General features: G+C 60.8%; 1 protein-coding gene across 1 annotated transcript; it reads right to left on the reverse strand.

The window, feature by feature from the left end:
• Positions 1–5,397: 5,397 nt before the first annotated feature.
• On the reverse strand, positions 5,398–23,555 carry Foxn4 (forkhead box N4). Its single transcript, XM_077796464.1, has 9 exons — positions 23,470–23,555; positions 10,887–11,032; positions 9,272–9,396; positions 9,066–9,179; positions 8,698–8,828; positions 8,079–8,175; positions 7,215–7,422; positions 6,478–6,870; positions 5,398–5,651 (listed from the first exon to the last, which is right to left on the reverse strand). Exons 1-9 carry the CDS (start codon positions 23,553–23,555, stop codon positions 5,398–5,400), a joined length of 1,554 nt encoding a protein of 517 aa, XP_077652590.1.
• Between the last annotated feature and the right edge of the window lie 3,669 nt (positions 23,556–27,224).

The following is a 27,224-nucleotide window of genomic DNA, read 5'->3' on the forward strand; positions in this document are numbered from 1 at the left end:
GGGCATCTCTGGTCTTGGCAGGAACTCAGTCCCTTGATGTCACCCCCTGCAGAGGCAGGACCTGGGTTGTGCCTGTGCTCTTTGTCACCTGTCTTCATGCCCCGAGTGGTGGGCTGTGCATTGGTTATGCTAATAAGGTGAACGTCACTGTGGCTTGCTTAGTGACCTCTACATAAGCATTTGCCACCTGCCTCCTGGCATCGGCCCTTATCATCCGGGAAAGTCTCTGGCCTTGTTTTTAGCAGAACAGTGGCGACCCCACGGGGGTCCCAGGTGGCATCTCGCTGACCACACAGAATGGGAAGCTGCGCTGGGCTCCCGGCTGCCCCCTCCTGGGCTCCCTCCCTCCCACCACCTTGCAGACTGCTCTCTTAGCTCCGGATTCTCTGGAGTGGCTGCTAACCCCATAAGACTGAGTGCTGGCTGTCTGCTCTCTGTCCCCTGAGGGGGTTTAGTCCTCAGAGGCCCTGCTTTCCGTGGGAGTCCCTGATTACCAGGCAGGCCCCCCTCTTCACCATTTTCAATTGTGCAGTTCAGGAGCAGCAAGTGCCTTCATCTCCCCCTGAGACCCACGCAAAGCTGAAAGTCCAGATCCATTAAAAGACAACTCCTCCCTCGCCCCTCCCGGCCCCAGCACCTGCCGCTCTGCTTCCCGTCTCTATGAATTCGACAGCTCTAGCTACTCGCTATAACTGGAACCCTACAGCATCTGTCTTTTTGTGACTGTGTCCTTAAGGTTCATTCATGTTGTAGCATGTGTCCGGATTTCCTTCCTCTTCAGGGCTGAGTAATATTCCACAGAGTGTAGGTACCGCTGTGTTCATCCTGTCATCTGCTGATGGACACGGGTTGCGTCTGCACGTTGGCTGTTGTGAGGAAGGCTGCAGTGTCCCCCGCTTCCAGTTCTTCTGGGTTCACGCCTGGAAGTGGAACGGCGGGGTCACCTGGCTGTGGGGCGTGTCCTTCTCTGCGGCAGCACCACCCCGACTTCCACCTTTCACATTCCCCGGGCAACGCACGAGGCTCCGACTCCTCCGTCCTCCCAGCTGCCTGTTTTCCGAGGTGCTTTGTGGGGGTTCCTTTGTTTGATCGCAGCCCCTGCGAGGCGTGGAGCTGCCAAGTCCTTTTAATTCGGATGTCGCAGGACCTTTTCCCTGACCCGACCACACGGCGGCAGGACAGTGGGGCCGAGGCCCTGGATCCCTCCGCCTCCCTCCTCCCGCCCCAGGTTCTGCCTGTCGCCTTCCAAGTGCAGCAGAGGCCGCCTGGCAGGGGTGGACCCCCGAAGTAGAGAAAGGGCGGCCAGGCCCATCACCCCGAGGAGGGACCCGCGGGCTGTCCACCGCCTTCCCCGTCCGCCCTCGGTGTCACCTCATAGCTCACCGCGCAGCTGTGCAAGGGCCCGGGGCCCTCAGCCCCAGGAGAGGAACGTTCTGGACTCTCCTGGCCTTGTCCTGCCTGTCTCTTACCCAGCCCGCCTCGGGCCCTCTGCTGTGGCATCTTGTCACCCTTTCCTCGGTCCCACATTTAGAAGGGGTTCTTGTTAAAAACCCAAATCAGATGTCGCAGTGGCCTATGCCTGTCATCCCAGCAGCTCAGGAGGCTGAGGCAGGAGGATCGCCAGTTCAAAGCCAGCCTCAGCAAAATCGAGGTGCTCAGCAACTCAGGGAGACCTGTCTCTAAATAAAATACAAAATAGGGCTGGGGATGTGGCTCAGGGGTCGAGTGCCCCTGAGTTCAGTCCCTGGTACCCCCGACACCCAAAAATGAACCCTCAAATCACCTGGCACAGGGTGGCACCTGTAATCCCAGCTACTGGGGAGGCTGGGGAGAGAGGCTGGCCCTACCTCAGCCCAGGCAGGAACCCAGACGCAAGATTTTCTTACCCCACAAGGAGAAGGGCCCCAGGAGCGGCTGCTGACCAGCGTCTGGGACCCGGGTTCCTTCCTTAGCCAAAGGTGCTGTCCATGTGGCTGGCATCGTGCCGGCAGAGAGTCCAGAGGCTCCTCAGGCTGAGCATCCGCAGGGAGGAAGTGGGTCCCAAGGTGAGCTGTCCCCCTTCTGCAGCTAGAGTTGTCCCATCCCACGGCAGCTGGGGAGCTGTACTGAGGTGGCAGTTCTTCTGGGCTGAGCATAGCTCTGGGACAAGGTGGCCCGGGGACGAGGTGGCCCTGGGCAAAGGGCACAAGGCCTGGCCCCCGCGCCTTAGGCTGCAGCTGAAGCTGCCCACGAGTCGGCACTTGCTGGTCTTGTCCTGCTGCCCCTGACCTTGGAGGGCTGAGACTCCAGAGGCAGGAAGTGGTCACCTCCGTCCTCACCACAGGAAGTCCCATCAACACGTCCAGCCTGGTGTCACCTCCCATCTCCGACAAGCTCCCCCTGCTGCCGTCTGAGGCCCACACTGGACAGCCAGTGTGGTCCCAGGAAGGGGCTGGTGGGGTGCCGGGAGGCCTGCGTCTGGGCTCCAGGGCACAGTGGCCTTCCTGCCCTCTTCCAGTCGCAGAGGCCACAGGGCAGCGCATCACGTCCGGCCTTGACTCTTGCCTCCCTCTGGAGCCCAGCTGGAGGATCCAGGGCCATCTCCCTGTGTGACGCCAGCCGAGGAGGACAGGGGTCCTGTCTGTACCCTTGGTGCCCCTGGCCACGTCATGTGACGTGCAGGTCCCAGGGCTTAGGATGTGGTCGGTGCTGGTGGAGGGGACAGTACCTGCTTGTCACGGGACAGCAGCACTTTACCCTGTGGCAGGAGGAGGGCCAGATGGGACCCACTGTGCCTGAGCCCGTCCCGTGGCTGCTGCTGTCCGGCTGCTGGAGTGGACCTGGTTATGGACGGGGCGGTGGAGCCTGGGACCCCGCGTGACGTCTAGTTCCCCGCCAGCTCCCCAGAACCTTGCTCAGCTGAGCCCCGTCCTCTCCTCCGTGCCTCCTCCTGGTGCCGGTGTCACCCTGGCCCACACAGAGCCTGCGCCCTGCGACCTGGACGTTCTGGCCCGGACTCAAGCCAGCCCCGGCCCCGACCCCCACCCCCACCCGCAGAGGGAAACTGAGGCCAGGCTCCAGCCGGGCTCCTCCCAGCTCCCACGGGGGCCCCGGGGCTCAGGCGCTGTCCCCCCGGCCTAGCACCCAGGAGTGGGGGCACACGCCTGCCCTGAGCCCCTGCAGAGCCCCTGGGGTGACACTAGCTGTGACCAAAATGGCCCGGTCACTCGGTCCCCACCTCAGCCAGCTGCTGGGACTGGGATGTCCTGTTGGGTTGGAGTCCAGGTGTTGGACTTCAGACAGCCCAGGGCCACGGCAGGTGCCCGCTCCCTGCCACCTGCCCGGTGTCCACTGCAGTGGTGCCCTGTCCAGTACTTCTCAACTCTGCCCATGGCCTGTGGCCCCCTGGGCTTCCCTACTTGAGAATCGTCGCCTGCCTGGGGGAGGACTCCTGCCCTCCGCTGGCCGCAGCCACCTCCTGGGCGTCTGAATCAGGGCAGCCCTGGCCGTCACCTCGGGTGGAAAGTCATGGGGTGGGCTCCTCTGAGCCTCGGTCGTCATCTCCAAAGTGGGTGCCGTAGCCGATCAGCCCCCCCAGGGGCACCAAGAGTGGACGAGCTCGCTGTGCCGGCCCAGCACAGGGCCACCTACCCAGCCGGGCTGCCATCTGCCTCCCCCCGCGCATCTGCCCCAACCCAGGCGCACGCTCAGGGGGCAGCTGGGAGAGCGCGGCTGAGCTGTGTCCCCTGCTCTCCACCGACAGGACCACGCTGGTTCCCACCCACCACGCCCCGCGACCTCTGCTTTGGGGATTGGCGCCCAAATGTGTTGAGGGCAGGGAGGGGACGGGGGAAGCAGGCTGCCCCGAGGGGGTGACCACACCTCCCGGGGGCCCAGGATCTAGGGAACCTGGTGCCTTTGGTGCCGTGGGTATGTCATGTCCCCGTCCTCCTCCCCCAGAGCCACAGAGCTGCGGTTCAGCCTTTATTGACAGAAGACAGGTCCTCGACACCATCGCTACAGAGTCCCCGCGCTGCCCCCACCCGGGTCTTCACCAGTGACCGTTGAAACAGCTCAACGTAGGGACGCACGCGGCAGCTGAGTGGGCCGGTCAGGGGGGCGGCGCTGGGCTGCCTCAAGCTGGCAAGGCTTGGCAGAAAGTTCCAGAACTAGAGAGGACTTACAGCGGCCCTTAAGACAGGAGTGACTGGAAAAGCCCGGGCAGCTATCGAGTCAGAACCCTCTGGCCCTAGGGCTTGGGAGCTCGGGGATGTGGCCTCTAAACACCAAGTGGGGGGGGGTCCCTGCCCCTGCCCCCGTTTCCGCCACAGTTGGCAGAGCTGTCGCCAAACCCCTGCTAACCCTGCTGCCCACAGAGCCTGCCGCGTGGAGAATCAGTCGTTGACAATGAGGAAAAGAAGTGCCCCGGGGACAAAGAACTGGGCAAGCGGGTGACGATTCGCGCTCTGGGTGGCCCTGGCTGCCCGGGCCACACTTCCCCCCGGGGACAGCTGTCTGTCTCTCCAATGGGGGTCTTAGCCCCATGCACAGAGCTCCCTGCTCCATCCGCCCATTCGCAGCTCCATGGGTCCCTAAAAGTCCCCAGGCCCCCAAACCATGGCACGTCTCCTCTCAGGTGCCCACAGGAAGAGGTTCATGACAGGGAGAACATCAGTGTCCCTACGGTTCAAACCAGGATGCCTCACACCATCAAAGTGCTTGTTTGTCCTAAAAAGAAGCCCGCGGCTGCCGTGGGAGGACAAGCCAGTGAGATGTGACTCGCTGGTCATTTAGGGGCTGGGGTGGCCCAGGACCCGGGAGGGATGGAGGAGTCTCATCCCAGAGGCCTGGGGCTGGGTCTGCCGAGGTGGAGGAGGCCACAATAAATATAAATAAACCTCCTCGGGTCCAGGCTCTCTGTGGAGCAGTGGCCTGCTCAGGGGAAGTGGGCTGCGGCCCCCCAGAGTCCAGGCTGCTTCATCCCAGAGACGTTCTGAGCTCCCAGGCCCCTCCTGGCCTCCGGCCTCCCCAGGCTGAGGCTGGGGCCGAGGCTCTGAGCTGCTCGGCCTTCTTGTGACCACAGCAGGTGGAGGGCCTGAGTGTGGCCCTGGTGCACTGGTGTGTCCCAAAGCAGGCTGCCGGTCACCAAGGGGCCTTCCCCAGGAGGGTGTCCAACGAGGCCAGGCCTGGGGTCCAGGCCCCGGAGGAGCAGGGGAGGCCAGGCCGCGTGTCCACTCCCCTCGGCCGCAGGGACTTCCGGTGGCAGGAACAGGTTCCCCACCCGGCCAGCCGCCTGGTGGGAGGCTCTGGAGGGCCGGTGGGAGGCGAGGGGCCTGTCTCTGGGACACCCCGGTCCACGCGGTCCCCTGCCCGAGCCAGCTACTGGGGGCTGGGGGGCCACTGAGGCCGTCGGCTGGCTCAGGGCAGAGCTATGGGCTTGTGCCCAGGGCCACCCAGGTACTGGGAGGCGGCCGTCGACGAGGCCACACTGTCCGGGGTGGCGTATGCGGTGTAGAGACCCGTCACCTGCACGTCAGGGAAGGACTGGTCGTTGCCACCAGAGACAGGGGTCAGGCTGGAGGCCCCCAGGTCACAGCCGAGCGGGGAGTCGGCGAAAGCCCCCAGCGCGTCCAGGCTGAAGCCCTCGTCCTTCATCTCGTCCCACAGGTTCCCTTTCAGAGACAAAAGCGCAGGGCTGAGCTGGCTTCCGCCCCACAGGCCCGAGCTGCAGTCCCTGACTTAGGGAAGGGCCAGGCTGTGCGCGTGTGCAGGGTCACGTGCTGGGGAAACCCTCTTCCTGCTGTGTGTCTTTGGGAAAGTCACTTCTGTCTCTGAGCCTCAGAGTCAAATGGAGGTGACCAGAAAACCGACTTCTGAGGCTGTGGCCAGGGGCCAAGGGGCTCGTGGTCAAAGCCAGGAAGACAAAACCAGGTGTCCCCTTCTCTTCAGCAGCAGAACCCTGCAGCTGTCCAGGGCAAGGGCACAGGTGTCTGAGCCCAGGGCCACACAGGCGGGTGCCCGCCTCCGGGTATCTGGATGGACGGGAGCCTCGCAGCCTGCCGGTCCCCCGTCTGCTCTTTCTTTATCCGTAGCCCATTTATTGAGGGGGACCCCGTGGCTGGCAGGGCTCGGTGTGACCTGCCCTGGGGTGGACACAGCCAGGTGGGCAGTTACTGACTGCTCGTCTGGGGCCCGACGGACCTGGGGTGGCACCCCCTGGCCGCGGGACGAGCTTGGGCCGGTGAGTTGACTTCTCCTGGCTCCCGCACGGGGCAGAATGGGGTCAGGAAATGGCCGTGACCTGGGAGGGCCACTGGAGGGGGCGCAGGGTGAAGCCCGTGAAGTGGGTGGTCCAGGACCCAGCACACAGCAGGTGCCCACTGACTGCTTCATGTGCGGGTAGTGGGTGGTCGCCATGGCCACACAGAGCACAGCTCGGCTCGCCTGGTCCTGCTGTCCACAGCCCCGCCCCCCTGTCCCCCACTCCCCGGGCCTCACCCTGCAGGGCAAAGTCCATGATGCTGGGGTCCAGGGCGTCCACCTCAGGGTTCATGTCGGTGCTGATGTTGACGAAGTCCACGGGGGTCCTGCCCATGGCGGGCTGCGGGAGGGGGCCGGGGCTGGGGTCGGGCAGGGCGTGCAAGGGCGGGGTCTGGGCCGGAGCCGGGGAGTCGGGGGCCAGGTGGGCCTGGGGCTGGACCTGGTGGTGCAGGGGGACGGCCTGCAGGGACAGGGTCATCAGGGGCTGTGGGGGGAGCTGGGAGATGGCCAGGCAGCTGTGGGCCACGGCCACCGAGGTAGCGTGAGTCAGCACGGGGGTCTCGGGCTCCCCTGCTCTGCCGGGTCGCCGGCAGCTCTCCGGCCGGTCTGAGATCAGCTTGTCCAGCTCCTCTGCAAACAGGAGGGAGCCATGACTCTGAGCCCACCCTGCAGGGACCAGCCCCCAGCCCAGGCCTGGAGCCAGGTCCCCGTGCTACCCCCTGAGGGAGCTTAGCCAGTCTCTGGGACTCTCTGAACCTCTGTCTCCTCATCTGTGCGATGGCATCCAGGCTACACACAGGGTGGCTGTGGAGCTGTAATGACACTCACAACCATGCCACCGAGGAGTGAGAGGTGCCATCAGTAATGACACCTCCTGTCAGCACAGGCCTATTGCCCTAGGACGGCACTCAAAGCTCATCCCCGCCCTGCACTGGCCCAGGAGGCTGAAACAGGTCGGGGCCGTCGGGGCTCACCGGGGTTGGCCATGCTCCGGTGGATGGCGGCCAGGTCTTTCCTCTTCCACTTGTGCATCTCCTCCTCCATCTTGTCGATGCGGGCCAGGTTCAGCGCCCACAGGCAGCCCTTGCGGGAGGAGCCGCTCATCTTGTTCTCCACCTTCTCGAAGCACTTGTTCAGGGACAGGTTGTGCCGCACCGAGTTCTTCCAGCCATCCGGAGCCGTCTGCAGGGAGATGTGGGCGCTCGGGGGACCTGCCTGTGGACCCCTGCCTCCCCCGGTGGTCACAGACTCAGGTCCCCGGGGCGGGATGCTGCGGGAGCCCAGGCAACGGGACAGCACCCGATGCTCGGCCTCCAGGTGGGGAGGCGAGAGGGAGTGGTGGGGACTGCGGCGAGAGGAGAGCTCCTGCCCCGGGGAAGGGGGAGCCACAGCGGAGCCCGGCTGACAGAGAGGACATGAGCCGCGGCCCAGGGCTGCCGTGGCTTCCTGTCTTTCTCTCCATCATGAATGTGGTAGCCAATGGCTCGTCAGTAGATGAAGATACTGAGGTTCACAGAGGTGAAGGCTCTTGCCTGGTCTGTGTTCTGCACGTGATGTTTTCAGGAGTCTCTGCTGAAGATGGAGGCTGGGACCTCCACCTCTACCCTCTCCTTCCTGAGAGGTAGGTGAACTCCTCTTCATCCATCAGAGCCCAGTTCAAACGCCCCCTTCTCTTTTAAAATGCTTCTGGGTGGGTCTGTGTGCATGTGTCCCCACAGCCGGGTACACAGACCAGGGGGCCCGAGACCAGGGCCCGGTTTAATCTAGAGCCGGCCCTGGGTTTGGTGGTGACAGGGGAGGCTGGGTGGCTCCTGTCCCCCCCCTGGTTGGACCCTCACCTTGAAGTAGGGGAAGTGCTCCTTCATGAAGCTGTAGATCTCGCTCACCGGCAGGCTGCCCGTCTTGCTGTTCTTGAGGGCCATGGCGATCAGACAGCTGGGCCGAGAGACGGGACAGGGTGGCCGTGAGGGCCCCCGGGCCAACAGCCCCAGGTCCCCTCTGCCAGGAAGCCTCCCCTGCTTGACCAGCCCCTGCACACTCACTGTTAGCCCTTTTCATGGCCCGGTATCTTTCCTACCCCATGTCCTTCTGCTTGACCCTGGGCTTAGCCATTGGTATTGATCTAAGGACAACCTTTACCCTCCCTGTCTCCATAACTGGTATCTGTGGGCCTCCACCCTTTACCTAGGTGCTTCCCCCGCCCTCACCATCACCTAGTATTCTGGTAACTTTCTGCATTTGAGGACACCTAGGTTCAGAGAGCCAATGCTACTTTCCCAAGGTCACACAGCCTAGGAGTGATGGAGTGTCCGTGGGTTCTCAACCCCGGGGCTTGACTGACAATCTGTGGTCATTCCTGAGAGCAGATTCCACAGGGGAGGGTCCCTGATCCTCCAAACCTCCCCCTTGGAAGTCTGGGCCACCGTGTCCGGCTGTCTGAGCCATCCCGGACCTCACCTGTAGGAGTAGATGGGCTTGGGGTAGTGCTTGGGGTGCAGCTGCTCCTGCGGTGCATGCACTGCCATGTGGGCCTGGGGGTACGAGGGCCGTGCCCCCAACGGGGGGCCGTAGAGGCCCACAGGAAGGCACTTCCCGCAGCAGAGAGAGGGGGGGATGAGAAGGTGCAGCGCCACACGAGACCCGCCCACCCGTCCTGGGCCCCTGGGCTCGTGACCACAGAAACCACGGGTCCCCCCACAGGAGTTCCCAGGGCCACGCAGTCGTGGGGGGACAGTTATCCCCACGTGCCTGGTGAGTCAACTGAGGCTCAGGGAGGTCCCTGGCTGGCCGGAGGCAGGGTCCTCTGCCTCTGGGTCCAGGGCTACCTGCTGGGCTCCCGGGGGGAGCGGGAACTGTGGCTGGGTCCCCGGTGAGTACAGCTGCGAGGGGTCCTGCAGGCCAGAGGGTGGCTGGCCCCCCACGGGGAACTGGCTCATCTGCTGGGGCCAAGAGAGGAGAAGACAGAGGGTCAAGGTGGACCGGGCAGCCCTGGGGCAGCCCTCTCACTCGCCGACCCACACTCGCCACTTACACTGGCTCCGTGGCTGGACAGGGGGCCCAGGCCCAGCATGCCTCGGGGCGCCATGCCCGGTGGGCTGTGGAGCAGGGGGCCTGGGGTGGCTCCCACGTGCAGGTCGGCTGCCCCAGCCAAGGCTCCTGTGGGAGGCAAGCCGAGAGAAAGCCCCGTGCTGGAGGGATGGTGGACAGAGCCATCCCCCGCCCTCAGGACGGGGCACAGGGTAGACGCTTGGTTAATCACTTTGCTGGGGCGTCGTGGTGAAAAGTGGGGTTCCCGCCAACTGTGTAACCTGGGGCCAGCCGCAGTTTCCCTATTTGTACTTGAGCCCCTGGTGTTACCTGTTACTACCTATGAAGTTGCTGTGGGGGTTAAATGAGATCATATTTACCAGTGAGTGTAAGTCAACAGTAAATAACAACGAGGAGGAGGCTCTGAGACCCTCCTTAAACTCGAACACCGATTTCTTGTTCATCCCATGGCACCCGGGACCTCTAGGTTGAGATCCAGATCGTCTTGCCTTTCCTCCCTTTGCCAAGCCCTGCTCTTCGGCCAAGGGTTAGCTCAGGAATGGCACTGGTAGAGCCTCCCCCGGGGCTGGGCCCGGGCAGACATTGCTAATCCATCTCCGATCCTCACTGCACCAGCCTGACTTGGGGCAGCCACCTCTAATCAAGCACAGCTGACTTCCAAGGTGGAGCTAGCCCTGGGGGCCGTTCTAGAACATTGTCACTGTAGGTGAAGAAACAGATCCGAGAGGAGAGCACTTGCCCAAGAGCACACCACTGTCCCCTGGGGTCCTACGTGAGGATTAGGAAACGGACCCTAATCAGCAGGCCACAGGCGGCCCACAGGCTGGTGTGTAAATAAAGTTTTATTAACACACGGCCCCACCTCTCCGTTCAGATACCATCCATGGCTGGTCTGGGGTACATGGCAGAGTCCAGGGGTTTTGACAGAGACTGTGTGACCAACAAGGCCTAAATTACGGATTTCTGGACCCTTTACAGAGAAAGCTTGCAGACCCGGATGTACATGTTTTAATCGAGAATAATTTCTTCCATGAAAGACAGGATCCCGATGCTGACTCTGCCTCTCGGGGTGTCTTCAATGTTCCGTGGCAGCTGCTTTTGGCCATTGTGTCCTTAAAGCACTGGATTCATTTGCTATAATTGCCATTAGCTGTCACTTATGGAGTACCTAATTGTGTGTCAGGATTCCCTTGGAATCTTCTAGACCACTGGGGTGGTAAAGTTCTTGTAAAGGACTGGACAGCAAATATTTCCGGCTCTGCCAGCCATCTGGTCTCTGTCTTCTTTGTTTTTGGGCAGAGAAACATAAAGCCATTTTTAGTGTTTGCAAAAATAGGTTGTCGGCTGCATTAGTTTGGGAAGATGGACCTGCCATTCAAGGGAGCGAGCAACAGGTGTGATGGACCGGTCATTCAAGGGAGCGAGTGACAGGGAACCTCAGCTCACCCCGGGCCTGGCACACAGCAGGTAAACGGTGAATCTTCCCTCGGAGGAAGATGGACTCAGCCCAGAGAGGTGGACTGACTTGTCCGTGGCCACACAGCGGGGCAGGGAGCCCCCTCCCCTCTGCCACCTTGCCTTGTCCCCCTGGAGCCTACCTGGGTGTGGATGTGGCACACTGGGGCCACCCAGGTCCATGCGGCCACTCGCCATCTGCTGCAGCCGAGGCACGTCCACAGCCGTGAGCCACGAGAGTGACTGCAGGTCCCCGGGGAGGTCCTCGTCATTGGCGGAAGGCAGGAGCCTGTGGGAGGAGGGGAGCTCGGGCGGGAGGGGAGCCGTGGCCAGTGCCTGGGGCTTCTCCACCCGGGAGGCCCTCAGCCCCCGTCCCCAAGCCACTCCCGTGCAGCCTGTGTGTCCTTGGGGCTGGCATGGGACCCCGGCCCGGACCCTGTCTGGAAGCCACATTGCTGTCCCCACTCCCTCCGCCCGCCGGACCCCTGCCAGCACCTAGTCCCCGAGGAGTGACATCGGTGGGCCAATTTGGTCCCTCCCTGGATGTGAAACCCTGTGACGCCAGGGCGGGTCATTATTAAGACCAGCTGGGTGTCCCCAAGACACCAACTGGAATTCGGAGAGTCCAGAGTCCCGCGGGGCACCTTTGGGACACGCGGATGCAAAACTCCAGCCCTCAGTTCACTGGTGGGGTCAAAGGCAGGTGCGCTGATGGCATCGAGGAAGGTCACCGTGACCCGTGTGTGATTGGGGTCCCCCCCCAAGAACCTCATCGTGTGGAGGCTCACATTCCAAAAATAAAAAAAATCCAGAATCTGAAACACTCTGGTCCCAACACTCAGGCTGTGGTCCCACGTGACATGGGGACACCGAGTGGGAGCACGGAGTCACTCGCTCCAGGCTCCACAGGACCTGGTGGGGCTGGGACCTGCCCGCCACCCCTCAACCTGGCTTTCCCGGGAGGGAGAGCCCCCCCAGTGCCAGGCGGGCCCCCCAGCTGGGGATGTGGCTCCCTGGTGACCCCGCAACCCTGTCCAAGAGGCTCACTGAGCACCAGGCGTCAGGATGGCATTTTTCTGTACTGTGACACGGTGGCACTCAGCCCTGACCAGACGCCACTGTGTGTGCCACCCACACGCCAGGGGCGGTCTCCTTTGTGCCCAAGGAGCTCACAGTCCCAACTCTCGGCTCCAAGTTTCCAAGGCCCCGTGTCGGGGCCCAGGGTGCGGCGGGCAGGGCCAGGTGGCAGCACAGCCCCGGTTTCCTGGGGCACCCGGTGGCCCGTCCCTCATCTGCGGGGCCTCCGGCTCGCACCCTCCCCGGCTCCCCTCCTTCCCTTGTGTTTTGGGGCCATGATCAGAGTTGCCATGGACACCGCTTCTCAGTTGTCACAGGACCTGGGCCCTGGGCCCACGGAGCTGGCATCAGGTGACCGCCCGCTGCCCCGGCGATTGGCTGCCTCGTAGGAAAACACAGCCCGGAAGCGGTTTGAAAACTCAGCTGGCCCGTGTCAGGGCAGCAGTTGGCCCGGCTGCTGTCCCCCGGTGGCCCATTGTGTGACAAACGACTGTTGCCCTGTGGCACGTGGCCCCCATTGTCCTGGGGTCTCCATGCTATTGTCTCTGAGGCCCCCCGGCTGCCGACCCTTCAGCCTGCTGGTAACTCATCGGACTGAGTGACAGCCACGGCCCCATCCTGGGCAATACCATCTGTCCCCCAGGTCCTCAGAGACCACGGGGAGAGGTGGAGGGGCTGGGCCCGCTGCGCCGTGGCAGGAGGCGACTGGCCACACCCACCCTCCCTCCTGGCCCCCGGCCAGCCAGCCTCCCAGTATGGCCTAGCCCACCCCCTACAACCTGCTGTAGCTCCCATTGCCCTCGCTGCTCTTGGTCCCGGAGAGGAGAAGAGGGGATCTCTGATGGCAAGAGGGGGACCTCACAAAGCTCTCTGAGTGGTTGGCAGGGGGTTCCTAGACACCAACAGGGAGCACACCCTCTGGCAGTGGGTGAAGCCAACAGGCCATATGAGTAGTAGTTAGTAACTCAGGCTCTGGATTCTACTCTGGGCTTCTTTGAGCCACTGGCTTCACCTCTCTGAGCCCATTTGTCATCTGTGAAATGTGGAGAATCCTTGTTCCTGTCTCATAGGATACCAAGAGAATTGAGTGTGTGGCCCACAGCAGGGGTGCATGAGCATTTCTGGGCTGCTGTTCATATTAATACCAAGGTTAATTGGATGATGAATATCAGTCAGGTTCCCAAGGGAACCGGGGGTCATATAGACACCCGCCCCCGCCGCCATCACTATTTATTGAGCACGTTCTGGACACCAGGGCTTATAAGCCCCTCTATTCTACATGAGGACAAACTGAGACCGCTAGAGTCACTTAGTGCTCAGCCTGGAGGAGGCAGCAGGTGAGGCTGAGCATGGGGGAGGCTGAGCATGGGGGAGGCTGAGCATGGGGGAGGCTGAGCATGGGGGAGGCTGAGGGAGCGATGCTCTCTGAATGTCCTCATTTTCTTCCCTGCCCTCTGCGACCCCTCGGCAGGAGCAGCAGGCAGCCTGCCTCGCCCACCTGAGGTCTCACCTCCAGCCCTTTGCATTCCCAGACTTCAGCTGCCTGCCACCCTCTTAATGTCAGACATCACCTGATGGCACCTTGTCTACCTGGGGAGGACGGCTCCAGAGCCCCACGTCACCTGTGTCTCACCCACTGTGGTGCCACTTAGGTGCCTGCTCGGCCGGTTGAGTCGGGCTGACCCTGTGTAGCCTGCCCTGGGGGCGTGGCCAGGACCTTCACGTCTATTTGCAGCCTGGGGCCTTGCAGAAGCCCGGGCTATTTTACAGATGGGGAAACTGAGGCCAGACGGAGCAAAATCCATTGGCTGGTAAGAAAGGCAGCCGGGGCTCGAACCCGGGTCCTTCTGTGCCGACCCTGGGCTGTTCCAGTGGCGCTGCAGGCAGAGGGTCTGACATCTACTTGGGGAGGCGCCACCCTGACCCGGGGTCCCAGGGCAGAGCTGTGCCAAACAGCAGCATCTCCTGCGGTTGGTGGAAATGGGGGGTCCGGCCCAGCTCAGGCCCCGGGGTCTCAACCTTGGGGTTCCCAGCTATGTTCTGGGGGGAGGACAGCCTCGAAGGGGTATGGCCAGGGCTGGGGCCAAGTGCCAGCTTTGGCTGGTCAGGTCTGGGATGGAGTCCTTGCCACCCCGGGAGCGTGACCTTGGGCATGGGCTGGGGTCCTCACGCCTCCTTCCCGGGGTGGCTGGGAGGGTGGCTTGGCCAGTGCCTCGGGCCTCCCAGAGGGTCTGTTCCTCTAGCTGTCCCATGAGGAGCCAGACACCGTCTCCACATGCCCAGGCTCCTGCAGACCTCACTGTGGGGGTCCCCATCAGGTCCCCTCGCAGCCAGGCCTCTGCCCTGAGCATCGTGGGGACCGGGGTGAGCAGGGCTAAATGCACCAGGGCCTAAATGGGCATCTTGTCCCCATACCCTGCCCCCACTGTCCCTGCACATTGGTGCCCACTGCTCCAAGCGCCCCTCACCAAGGCCCGCGGTTCCCTCCCTCAGGACGGCCACAGGGCCCAGCCCCACTCCTTCCCAGTGTCTTGCTTTAGAGAGTGACCTGCAGGCTCAGGAACCACTCTGGCCTCCCGGCTGTCATCCCCCAGAGAGGCACTCAGTCCCCACCTCCGTTCTCCTGTGTGAAGTGGGTGTGGGTGACGATCCTAGTCATGGGACGGGTGCTTCTCACCCAGGACTGGCACGTGGGAGGGGGCAGTGTCTCGGGGACTCGGTCTGTCATTGTGCAGAGCTCGGGGATATTTCCTGATAGGTGTGTGTGAGAGAGAGACAGACGGACGGACAGAGACGGACACCCTACACCAGCCTCCAGAGTAGGGGTCCCCTCTGCGAGACAGTGACAGGGCTTTTGCAATCCAAAGAAAAGGACAAGGCTGGGACTCCCCAGTCTCCTGTGCCCTCCCTGGGTCTGTCTCTCCGGCTTCTGGCTGAGTGGAAAAACGGGCCCTGCTCCCCTTGGGTCACCGATGCCCGCTGCCTGCCAGAGGCCACCTGGGGGGAGCTGAGCAGGACAAACTTCAAAGGACAAACCTCCCCTCTGCTTCCTCCCCCATCTCTGGCCCTCAGGTGCCCCCTCCATCTGTCCTGACTCCCTCCCACGTGCTCTGTGTCCATCTCTCTCTCTCTGCAAGGGTCTCTGTCTTTGTCACTGTGATGGAGTCCTGGCCTCACCCTTCCTGATTAGTGACATCAGACGGGATCCTGAACCTTCCTGAGCCTCGGTTTTCTCGTCTGCAGAATGGGGTAACAGGGAGGGAGTAAAGCTCTTAGTAAGTGTGCCTCTCCTCTTCCCTCTTCTCTGACACGGCTTCCGGGACCCCCGTCTCTCACAGCTCCATCTCTGTCCCACACACCCCCAGTCGCCCACCCCGAGTCCCTCTGTCCACACAGGGGCTGCCCAGAGCCACTGCACCAGGCTTGCGGGGATGAGTCCGTGAGCCTGCAGTGGATGCCGCCCGACCCCCAGGCAATCCCGTACACCTTGAGCCAGGGAGCTGGGCCCCCGCGCCCCCAGCCAGCCCTGGTGACCCTGTGCTCCAACCCGGGGCAGTGTGTGACGCTGCCCTGGGTCTGCAGATGCACTGTGGCCCTGGGAAGGGACAGTGCCACTCTGCCTCCTGCAATGAGTGCAAGGGTACCTTCCTCTGTGGCTCCATGCCTTCTGTTCCCTCCCAGTGGACACCTTTCCTGTCCCCTCTGCACCTCTCAGCATTTTGCTCAGGAGTCCTTAACAAGGTCACCTTGTCAGGCGACCCTTTCCTCTGAGCCCCAGGGAGCCCTGCTTGGCCACAAGCCTGTACCTTCTGAGCCCGGCTGGCATCCAGGGGGAGAGAGGTGCTGTGCCCCCCGGGAGCCCTGAGGCCAGGCACAGGGAGGAGGCGGGGACGGGGCCACCTCTCTGCCACTGCGGGTGGTCTCAGGAGCTCCCCAGGAGCTCACACAGAGCTGTGCACACAGTGGGCGCCCAATAATTCTACCCTGGGCCACTGGGCACACATACCAGCTCCCTGCGCACCCCATCTGAAGGGAGCAAACCCTTTCTGAGTGTCTTGTCCTGATGGAAGGCCACTTAGAGGCATAATCCCGACCTTGGCCCCTTGACCCCATCGAGAGCATGACTGGGCAGGGTGTGCGTGTTACCACCGTCCCATTAGCCAAATGAGGATGCTGCGGCCAGGGAGGAGGGACAGGCCTTGGGTCACTCAGCAGGGAGCTAAGGAGAAGGAACTCCACCTCTAGAGCCGGTGGCCCCGCCCCTGCCCCAAGCCCCACACCTAGCCCAGGCCCCGCCCCTACCGTAGGCCCCACCCTGCCCCAGGCTCCACCCCTGCCCCAGGCCCCGCCCCCATTCCTTCTCCCTGCTTGAGGAAACCTGCTCTGAATTCCAGAAGATTCTAGCCTGGTGCTCTCCAGCAGGTTATCTGCTAGGGAAGATGGCTATTTACAACTAAATGTAATAAAACGAAGTAAAATGGACAGATTCGGTTCCCTGGTCCACCAGCCACATTTCAAGTACCCAGTGGCCACATGTGGCCAGTGTGGACCCAGCATGTCTCCATTGTCCCCAGGCGGCAGTGGTCAGCAATGTTCCTGTCAACCCTAATAGGAGAGCCGGTGGCCTTTCTACAGTGCCTTGAAACAACAGGACCTTTGATTCAGGTTTGGAAATTAGGAGCTGGTTTCATGGAGTTTTGAGTTGAGCATATTTCATGATGAAAGATCCGCCCCCCACCCCCAGCAAGAGGGGTGCAGGCCCCCGGGGCTGCGTGGCATCCGGAGCTGTGTCCCAGGAGGACCTCAACCTCCAGGAGCCCTTTAGCAGGAGCCCAGGGAGGACCCGCCAGGCCCCTGGTGGATGGCAGTTGAGGGGGGACCCTCTACAGGGAAGTCCCCTGGTCACATTTCCAAACTTCCATCATCGTGGGCAAGCCAGGGCCGTCCCCTCCAGGCTGTCCCCTCCAGACCGAGGCTTCCCCAGCTCTAAAGCCACAGCAGCAGCGCAGGGGGCCCCTCGGGGCCCACCAGCACCCAAGCCCGGGGAGGCAGAGCAGGGGAGGCCGCGTGACCCCAGGCAGGGGACTTCCTGTGCTGGGCCTCAGTGTCCCCAAGGGTAAAATGGGAATAACAATGGCACCCACCCTAAGGCGCTTGCTAAGAGTGTGGTCACAGTCCCTAAAGTATCAGAGCAGAGGCGGCTTCTGGCTTTCTGTTGAAAAAGCAGGTTAAACTGTTAGTTTGGGGTCCCCGGGGGGCTCCCATCTCCGTGGACTTCTCAGACCACATGGGGGGGCGTGGCACCCCCGGAAGTCCTCCTTAGTGAGTACAGAGCTTTGGGGGACAAACGGAAATTAAAAGAGCCTCCTGGCGCTCCAGAGCCCCTGGTGAATTCCGTGGCTCACCAGCAGCCGCTGTCCCCACCCTGCCAAGCGGCTCGTCTTGAGTTTCAAAGCTTAAGGATAGTCAAGGTCCTGAGAGGGACCATCGCCCCCCTTCAGACACAGGAAAGGTGAGGTCAAAACCCAGAGCCCCTGGGCACGCGCACCTGTCCTCCCAGTGGCTCCGGAGGCTGAGGCAGGAGGATCTCGAGTTCAAGGCCAGCCTCAGCAACAGTGAGGCCCTAAACAACTCCATGAGACCCTGTCACTAAATAAAATGCAAAATAGGGCTGGGGTGTGGCTCAGGGGTTGAGAGCCCCTGGGTTCAACAAACAAACAAAACCCAGAGTCACAGCAGCCCCAGGTACCCTGCCCCAGCACGTCCTGCCCGACACGCTCGGGCCTCAGTTTCCCCATCTGAAATACGGTGGGGGTGGGGTGAGCCACTCCTGTCTCTGTAGGGCTGCCACTGTGACACCCGACCTGTGGGGACACCCAGCTGGGGGACCCTGAAGATGGGCAACAGCCTGAGCAGAGACGGAAGGCTTTGGTCACAGTCTGCAGGGGTCATTGCGAGGGGTGCCCAAGGGAGGGGCCAGACCTCATGAGAAGCGAGGTGACCCCTGGGAAAATCCACTTCAGACTCCTGCTCTACGTCAGCACGGCCCACTCCCTGGGGGCCTACTGTGTGCTGGCACCGCCCACGTGGGACCAGGTGCCCTTCTGAGTCTCCCAGGAGGCCCGGCCCTCGGCTGCACCACGTCCTGAGCCCACTCCCACCTAGAGCCCGGCTGTGGGGCCTCCCTCTGCAGCAGGACAGCCTGGCAGTCACGGCCTGGGCTTCGGGGCTTGGTCGGGCCTGGGTGTGAACTCCCCCCAGCTGCTGGCACCTGCCCGTGGTCCCCCACCTCCCTGCCTCAGTGGGCTCCTCGGGGGGGGGGGGGGCACCAGGCCCGGCCCCGCCCACGAGGCGTGGTGAGCATCGGGGGGACCATGCAGGTGGGTGCTCACCCCTGGGAGCCCCCTCTGAGAGCTCGGACCTGGCGTGACGTCCAGGCCTCCCAGGAGGCGAGGGCCATGTGCCCTGACCCTTCCCACACTCCTGTGCGCCAGGCCCTGCTCTGGCAGATGAAGCTCCTCGCGTCCCCGAGCAAGGAGGACGGGCCCAGGGCGCGCCCCCCACCTGCTGGGCCCTGAGGTCGGCATCTCCGCCATCTCCCAATGCCCAGGAGGTGGCCGCCTCTCCTCCCCCTCTCACAGGGCAGGTGGCCGAGGCCCAGGGTTGAGGTGACGTGTGTCAGTCCCCCAGCATGTTGGTGGAGGACCTGGGCATCGGACAGCCCATGCCCACCTGGGGCCCCTTCTCTCGAGGCTGCTCCAACTGGTGCAGAATAAACCAGGCCAGGGGCAGGAGGGGCCAAGCCTCGTTAAAAAAGATCAGGCTGCCATGTGTCTCCATGGGGACAAAGCCACTGGTCACAGGACACTGTGGTGGCCCTGGGAGACGCAAAGTACCACTGGAGTCCAGCTGTCCTGTGCTGACCAGGTGATCAACCCAGTCACTTGAATGAACCATGTCCTTAATTATTCAGTCACGTTGCCCGAGGGGTGGAAGATAAACCAGCAGAGCAGGGCACTGGAGGGAGAGGGACCTTGGGCAGGTAACTCAACACCTGAGGACCTCCCTGTCTTCATCTGCCACTTGGAGGTGAGAATAGGGCCTGCCTGTTGATTCCAAGGTAAACCACAGGCATTGTTTACATGGGACAGTGGCTCTGGAAGGGCACTGCAGAAATGTTTGCAAAGGGGATGAATTTAACCCCTAATAGCTAGAGCAGTCTGCCACTTTCTGAACCTGCCACTTTCTTTAAAACCCATCAGGAGAGCAGACATTGACCTCTTTGCTATGGTCTGGCCCTTGGCCATCTTCTTCCCACTCTGCTCTAGCAAACCTGCTTCCTCTGAGTTCCTCAAATATTCTAAATTCTCATCCATCTTAAGGCCTTTGCACATGCTATTCTCTCTGTCTGGAATGCTGTTCCATGCACTCATTTACAGCCGACTCTTTCACAACCAGATAGCTTTTTTTCAGAACAGACAGCTGGCTTAGGACCTAGTGTGCGTGCATGTGTTTCTGGAGGATGAAATTGCAAGATCCCAAAAGAGGGGGTGGACCCCGGGAATGCTCCCACCTCCTTGTCCATGGGTGGCTGAGACCTCCTTCTACCCACCTTGAGGGTGAGGATGTAAAGATGTTGGGTCGGCCCCTCCCCCGGCAGACGCCCCTCCCCTGCAGGTTACAACTGGTGGGTGGGGCGTCCTGATAGGAACCTGACCCCCACCCCACACACACACACACACACAGTGGGTGGGGAGGGTCTGGAAGAGGTTTCTCGTGGCTCAGAAACCTCTGCGTTTCCCTGGACACGGTATTTCTTGTGCGATGCTGGTCTGTGCCTCCATTTCTCCAGTGACTATTAAACCTATTAAATGAGTATCTACTATGCGCCAGCACTGCAGTTCACAGGTGAGGAGGTCCCCATGAGAGAGGGGAAGGACGTTCCCCAAGGTCACTCTGATTCTTAGGGCAGGGGTTGAGGTGGGGAAGTAGATCAGGCTCTGAGAAGCCGAGGGCTCAAGGATCCCAGAGCGGGCCTCAGTTTCCCTCCCGGCTCAGTGCCGGTCCCCGAGAGGAACTTCTCAGAACTCTAGAATAAGTTCCAAAGTCGAGGGCAGGTGACGGGTGTCTGTAGCTCTGTCCCTCCCCAAACGTGTGGCCAAGTCATGTCTGGGGGCCTCCGTGTCCACGTCTGGAAACCCAGGTCATGCGGGGGCCTGTCTCAGGGTTTTCCTGGGAAGACGGTCACTAAGCACCTACTGTGTGCCAGGACCTCCAGGGTGGACCTCCCTCTCTCCACCTGAGCTAAGAAGGAACGCTGTTCACCCCCGGGAAGCAGGAGCTGCCTGCCACAGCGATGCTCGCTAGATCCCACTTGTCCCCAGGCCCTGGTCCCTGCTCCGTATCCGTGGGGCCGAGGGCTGCGGCCACTGCGCTGAGCCCAGGCTGCGGACGGCTCCCCGGGGAGGGCTCCGCCCCCAGCTGCTGGCCCCGCCCTCCCTGCGCACAGCCATTGACAGCCAACGGCCAAACTGGCCCCAGGGGACGGTGGAGCCTGGGCTGCCTGGGGGCTGGACCGGCTGGACCAGCAGCCCGGGTAGTCCCCAGGCATTCTCTGGAGACACAGGCCAGCGAGTGAGAAGCCCATAAACTTCTCCAGGGCTATTATTTGGGGAGAAAAATGGGAGTGGCTGGAAGCGGGGACTCACTGCATAATCAGCCCCCGCCCCATGAGAAAGCGCTGGGTCCTGGGGCCAGCTGAATGCCTTGCCCCAGGCAGCTGCGGGTCCTCCCCACAACCAGAGAACTGGTTCTATTTCACAGAAGAAGAAACTGAGGCTCAGAGAGGAGCAGTGACTTGCCCGGTATCACACAGCGATGAGGTCATGGAGCACTTCTGTTGGACCAGCTGCTGTGCTTTTATCAGTAGGACACAGGGTTGGGGGCACAGTGTTCCGAAGGTGTGGCAGTTTCAGATTCGAGTCTCCACTTGACCTGTCACTGTAAAGCCTCATCGATTTTGGGGGTGGGGGGCCAGGACCGGGGATTGAACCCAGGGGCACTCCACCGCTGAGCCCCATCCCCAGCCCTGTTTTTTATTTTATTTAGAGACAGAGCCTCACTGAGTTGCTTAGTGCCTGGCTTTGGCTGAGGCTGGCTTTGGACTCCCGAGCTGCTGGGAGGACAGGTGTGCGCCACCGCGCCTGCTGCAGCTCATCTTAAGGCGTTTAAACTGGCTGAGCCTTGGTTTCCTCATCCACCAAATAGGTGCTAGAGAGCTGCCCTCATAGGACGGGATGTGGGGTCTAGCTGGGATGGATGCTGAGACCTGGCCCAGGAAGGACAGGCTCATGGGAGACACGGAGGCGGCACCTAGTGTTGGCCGTGCTTATCTGCCTGCTGGGTACCTTGGAAAACCACCCTGAAACCCTGCGAAAAGGACAGGCCGTGCCCGGTGGGGCACCTGGGCACCCCTAGGTTCAGGGTTGATGGGGGACGGGCCTGCTTCTCATCCCTCCTCTCCCGGACCCTGCCTCTGCCCGCTGGCCAGTGAGCGGGGTGCACACTGCCAGGCCCCAGGAAGTGTGCTGTCTGCTGTGCCCTGATTTGGGGGAGACACTCAGAAGCATGGGGCTGAGCCTGATGGAAGCCCTGGAGCAGCACCTGGGAACGTGGATTCAGAGATCCTCCCCCCCGCCCCCACCCGCCCCGACTTCCCACCCAAAGGCCCTTCACAGAACTGTCCCCTGCAGACCTGGCTCTTTCATGTAACTAAGTGGTACAGGTAACAGTGACTGCTAGTTTGTGGTTCTTCTTGGTTTGGGGGGGGTTAGTGGCCAATGGACCTTTATTGCATTTATTTTTATGAGGCCCTCCACATGCTGGGCAAGCGCTCTACTGCTGAGCCCCAGCCCTGCCCGGCTCTGGGGTTCTTGTTCTACCTGCTTTACTGACTGAGTCCTCCTGGCAACTGAACGAGGGATGTGCTTAACTGTGCCCGTTTGAAAGAGGAGGACACTGAAGCCACGAGGCCTGTTCCAAAGCTGCGCTTGGAGCAGCGCATGTCTGATCCTGGTGACTCTCTGACCCTCTGACCCCCCACCTCTGGGGCGCTCAGGAAGCTCTTCTAGGCAAGAGTAAGAAGCCACATCTTGTGGCCCTGGGGAGGGCCAGCCCTGGGGGAGGACCAGCCCTCTCCCAGGCTTTGTCAGGAGGCAGAGAGGTCCACACAGTGCCTGCTGGGCGCTGGGCGCTTTCCTAAGCAATGTCCCATCTAGTCCTCCAGGGGCCATTCTGCTTACCCCCCCGGCACAAACCAATGAAAGTTCAAAGGCGAAATTGCCCAGGATCGTGCAATGAACCAGCAGCAGAGCCAGAAACAGCGATTTAGTTGTCACAACCACACCGGGGCCTGGGGAGGATTCCCATCCCCCTTTTACAGATCAGGAGAGTGGGGCCGGAGAGCCAGGCACACCCCCACCCCTGTAATTCTGTACCCCCTGTTAGCACTGGAAGGAAGCCCAGGGGTCCTCAGTCATGTGATCCTGGGAAAAGCCCCTTCATTTCTGTGAGCTTCGGCCTTCCCCACCTGGACAGTGGGCCGTCCCAGCGCTGGGCACCTGCCCCGGCTGCTCCCACAGCAGGCTTTCTGCAGACATCTGCCTGAACTAGAGGCCTCATTTGGTCCCTAGAAGGCAGCCTCCGGCCTGGGGCCCTCAGAAAGCAGCCTCCCTCTAATTGGGGGCTGCTGGCTGCCCCAGCAACATGAGTCCCCAGGAGGGCCAAGCTGCCCCTGGGTAAACAGGGCTGATCCGAGGTGACAGCCTGCTCTTCCCGGGCCAGCCCTGATCCTGCCCCTCTTCCTCGATATCGGCTCAAGGAAGGGAGATTGGGAGGAGCAGGTCCCTCCTTTTCCTCTTCCTCTCTCCCAGGGGCTGTGTGACCTTGAAAAAGCCCCTTCTGTCCTCTTGGTCTCAGTTTCCTCATCTGTTAAAGAAGGCGACTGGACTGGTTGGATCCCTGCGGGCCTTTCCAGCTCTGAGGTTAGGAGAGTACGGGGGAGGGCTCTGAGGACCTCCGTCCACCCCCTCAACTTACTTCATCCTGACTCAAGATTCACTCTGGCCTCGGTTTCCATGTAACTGACTCGTGGGACCCAGGAGACCTAGGAGAACCCTAAGAGCACCTCCTTCAACAGCATCATTTACGTGATGAGGGAATCAGGCCCAGAGAGGCTAAAGGGCTTGCTGAAAGTCACACGACCAGGCTTGGGACCCGGGAGTCCTGACCACAACTTTCCAGCATCCAGAGGGAGAGAAGCCAACTTCCCCCAGAATGCTTTTGAGGGAGGTACATTTCCTAGAGCCCCTGCTAGGGCCCTGGAGGGAAAGCAAGAGCCACTGTTGTCACCAGGATGGCCAAACAGTCCCTAACCCAGGAGGGACCTCTTTTGGAGGGGACAAGAAACTGCAGGCATTTCAGGGTCCCACTGCACTAGGACAGACACCTTCCGAAACCAACTCTGAAGTCAAGACCTTCAAGCTCTTCTGCAAAATCTCGGCACCAAAGCGACAGTTTCAGAAACCACAAACAGCCCAGAACACCTGAAGTCCTCCAAAATACACGGCCGGTTATTGTTGAAGCCCTCACCTGTATTCCTGTGGCGAAGGGTGGTGATTTTGCCCAGAGTTTCGAACGAGTCCTGACATTATGGATGAGATGTCACTTTCTATCATGTCCTTGGGGAAAAGACAAACAGAAAACAACACTCCCATCAACGACTGACGTGGACAGGGCAGAGACCCAGCTGCCCACAATTTCCCTGCAATTCAGAAGGACAGAGCTCTAAACCACCAACAGAACAGGGAATTCCTGCACAAAACAGGTCACAATCCCAGCGCAATCCTACAAGATTTCAGAGGCAAAGAGAAGCGAGGAGATGAAATTACAGGTTCTTAGGAATTCATTGGGGGAAGGGCAGGGGGACATCTCTATAATCCAAATGTCAAGGTTCGGAAGAACCTTGTACTCTCAAAACAGTCGTCAAAAGAACTTGATTCCCTTCCAGGTCTTCCATTTTTGACCTTGAATCAGTTATGATCACTTTGAAAATTAAAAATAATAATAATAAAAATAAAGGTGAAGCTTGAGGTGTCACTGTGTTTTTCTGGGGGAAGTCTAATCCCTTGTTGCAAAGGAAATCATTCTGCAGGGTCCCTGTCCTGGAAATACCTTCGGACACGCCACATGCCCGTCCTGAGGACCGCCACCACTCTCTCTCCACCCCCGCAACGCAACACAAACACAGCCCCAAAAAGAAAAATCCTCCAGGTCCCTAAGTTCCTCAAACTCCAAGCGTGAAACGAACACAGAAACCCACCAAAGGTTCTGATCAGTCCCGCCCCCAGAGTCCCCGAGGGAGTCCAGGGAAGCGGAAAGGGGGACCAGCGGCGGACGCCCTGCGGCCCCTGAGCCCGGGGTCTCTACCCTGGAAACGCAAAGCGGGACACTGCCCAGGAGCAGGGCGAGAGCCGGCCCTGCAAGGCGGTACCTGGAGCCGATCCTCGCGGGGCCGCAGCTGCCGGCGCTGGGGGGCGGCCGGGGTTCCGGAGGGGGCTCCCTCGCGCTCGCCCCTCGCGCTCCGCAATTTGGCCGCTGTCGCAGCTCGAACCGTTTTTAAATTTCCCTCTCTGGAGCTGTCCAGCTCAGAGCATGCGCAGTAGCCGTTCGGGGGGCTTTTTCCCCCAAGGGTCAGTTACAGGGCAGGGTCAAGGGGATTGCTTCGGGCGTTTCCCAGCAGCAGCGAGTCTCGCACGCCCCGGGGCGCCGTGTGTGTGTGTGTGTGTGTGTGTGTGTGTGTGTGTGCAGGGGGTGCGGTTACAGGATACACAGGGATGGGAACACCCCTCTTTAGACTTTGCGCACAGTGGCAGCCCCTGCACGCCCGCCAGCCTGCGTTCAGGAGCCGCGGGAGGGTGACTTGGGTCAGAATTAAGTTGCAAAAGATGCGGGGACCATTGAGACTTGCAGTCCGTCACGGCCCAGGGGTACAGCAGGTGGCCGGAGGAGGGAGCCTGTCTCCCCCGGAGTGGGGACGGGCCAAGAGGGAGAGTCCGGGCCCCAGGTGGACGCGGATCTGGCCACCTGTGACTTTAAGAGGTTTGGGCCGGCGCCGCCTGGCGCGCGCCTGCAGGGGGCTGCGGAGCGGTGACCTGGACCCGGAGCCTCCCGCCGGGCGCCTCCACCTGCCGCGCGCCGAGGGGCGCCCGGGGTCTGCGCGCCGCGTCCCCCTGTCCCGCGCCGAGGGTGAGCGTGCCCGGGGCGAGCGCGGCTGGGCTCGGGCGCCGCGGCGACTTCGCCCGCAGCCCTGGAGGCTGCGGCGGCGCTCGGGGTCCGAGCCCCGCGGAGCCGTTGGCGGGGCCCGCCCGGGAGCCCGCGCTCCGCCCGCCCGCCCCGCCCCGCCGGCGCCCGCCGCGGGAAAGGTGGCGCGGACCGCGGGCGCCGGCGGGACCCGGCGCGGACAAAGGTCTCCCGGCCCCGTGGGGGTTGGCGAGTTCGTCCCCTGAGAAAGTCTGCGGGTCCGGCGCCCGAACCCTGGAGCCTCGCTTGGACTCGTTGGTAGAGACAGCAGTGACAATAGGGGCAGCCACCCTCGTCCTTAAAGCCGGCCCCTCCTTTCTTCCTTGCTTTGGTCTCTTGGGGGTCACTAGGGTCCCCTTTTTTTGCAAATGAGGGAACTGAAGCCCCGAGCGTGGGTCCGGGGCGCTCGGCCAGGATCACATCTGCTCCAGCCCACCCCACGGCCCCTGAACCTGGACAGCCTCGCGCTGTCCCTGCAGGGTCAGGCTCAGGCATCCCAACTGCTGCCTGAGGCTGTCCCCACGTTGGGACCGGGAAGGCTTTTTTTGTTTAAACCCAGGAGGAAAGTGCCCGGGCTGGGTGTGCCTGGATTTCATTTTCCATCCAGGTGGGCTTGGCACTGGTCCATGTCCTCCTGAATGGCTTTCCTGTGGCACCTGGACGACTTTTCTCCTTTCTTCTCTGTCAGGAGTGAATAGATGGGTTTGCGTGGTCGGGGGTGGGGTGGGGGGTGGGACAAGTTTACAGATGTTAGGTAGGGCATGGCCGTGACACTTTCTCAGTTTCCATCTCTCTGACCTCATATATTTAAAACCTAGGTTTCCTTGGGTGTGAAAGTAGTTTACATAGTCTGTGTTGCTCTGCGTGTCCCGGAATGACCTGTAATTATTTTGCCTTTTAAGTTGTAAGCATTCGAAGCATTTTTTCTAAGAACAAAACAAAACAAGTTTTTAACCAAGTAACTTACCAGAAATCTTTATTTGTTAGATTAATGTATTTCCTCTTTTATAAATGTAGGCTAGTTCTCAATTTCAAATCACCTGGGGTGAATCAGAGCCATAAAAGGGAAAGTTTGGCAATCTTCAATTTTTAGAAAATAGGAGTCTCAGGTGACTCTATGATCAAGCAAGTTGGGTCACCTGTACAGAGGGAGGGATACCTTTATTAAGCTAAAGGAGATCAATACTCTGTGTGTGTGTGTGTGTGTGTGTGTGTGTGTGAGAGAGAGAGAGAGAGAGAGAGAGAGAGAGAGAGAGAGAGAGAGAGAGAAGAGAGAGTATGTGTGTGTGTGTAGGGCCAGAGATTGAACCCAGGGCCTCACACATACCAGGCAAGCACTCTACCACTGAGTCTCATCCCCAGTTTGGCCAATACATTTTTTAAATAAAAGAATATGAAGTTCTCCTGTTTCTGTCACCGTATCACCCTTTATCACTTATTCTCACGTTGGGGGCGTATCCCAAGTCTTAGATGGGTCCTGATTTTGCAAAGGTATTTAAGATGTCCTGCCAACAGGAGTTCCACAGGCCTAACAGCGATTTGAGTCGCTGGATCTCTGCTGACACCAGAGATGGAGAAGGAGATGGAGAGGCTGCAGGAGGGAGACAAAGGACCAGGTATGTGACTTTAGGTTCCCTCTCCAGGCCTATGGTGTGCAAGGTGCTCTAACCGGGGTCTCTTTTCTTAGATTGTGATTGTTTGATGGTACTTATTTGCCTGTTCTGTTTAAAGGTAGGATGCCCATGGCCACCTAAGAAATCTTGGTTCATGAGGTTGACAATGAGCTTAAAATCAACCCTGTTATAACTGGGAATACCAGCTCCTCGGATGCACCACAGACGGACAGTGTTCATACTCAAGGACTACAAATATTAACCTCTTGGCGGTGTTGAAGCAGGTTTTCTCTGATCAGAGATCAGTTTTATAATAGATCATGACCATTTCTTCTCCCTTTTCCTAAAATCTTCCTTTTGCATTGCTTATTCTGATTTTCCCTTGGTGAGGAGGAAATGGGAGGAAGGTCAGGAATGCATGATTGGGAGCAT

This window comes from Urocitellus parryii, chromosome 3 (assembly GCF_045843805.1).
Source record: "Urocitellus parryii isolate mUroPar1 chromosome 3, mUroPar1.hap1, whole genome shotgun sequence".
Classification (NCBI taxonomy): domain Eukaryota; kingdom Metazoa; phylum Chordata; class Mammalia; order Rodentia; family Sciuridae; genus Urocitellus; species Urocitellus parryii.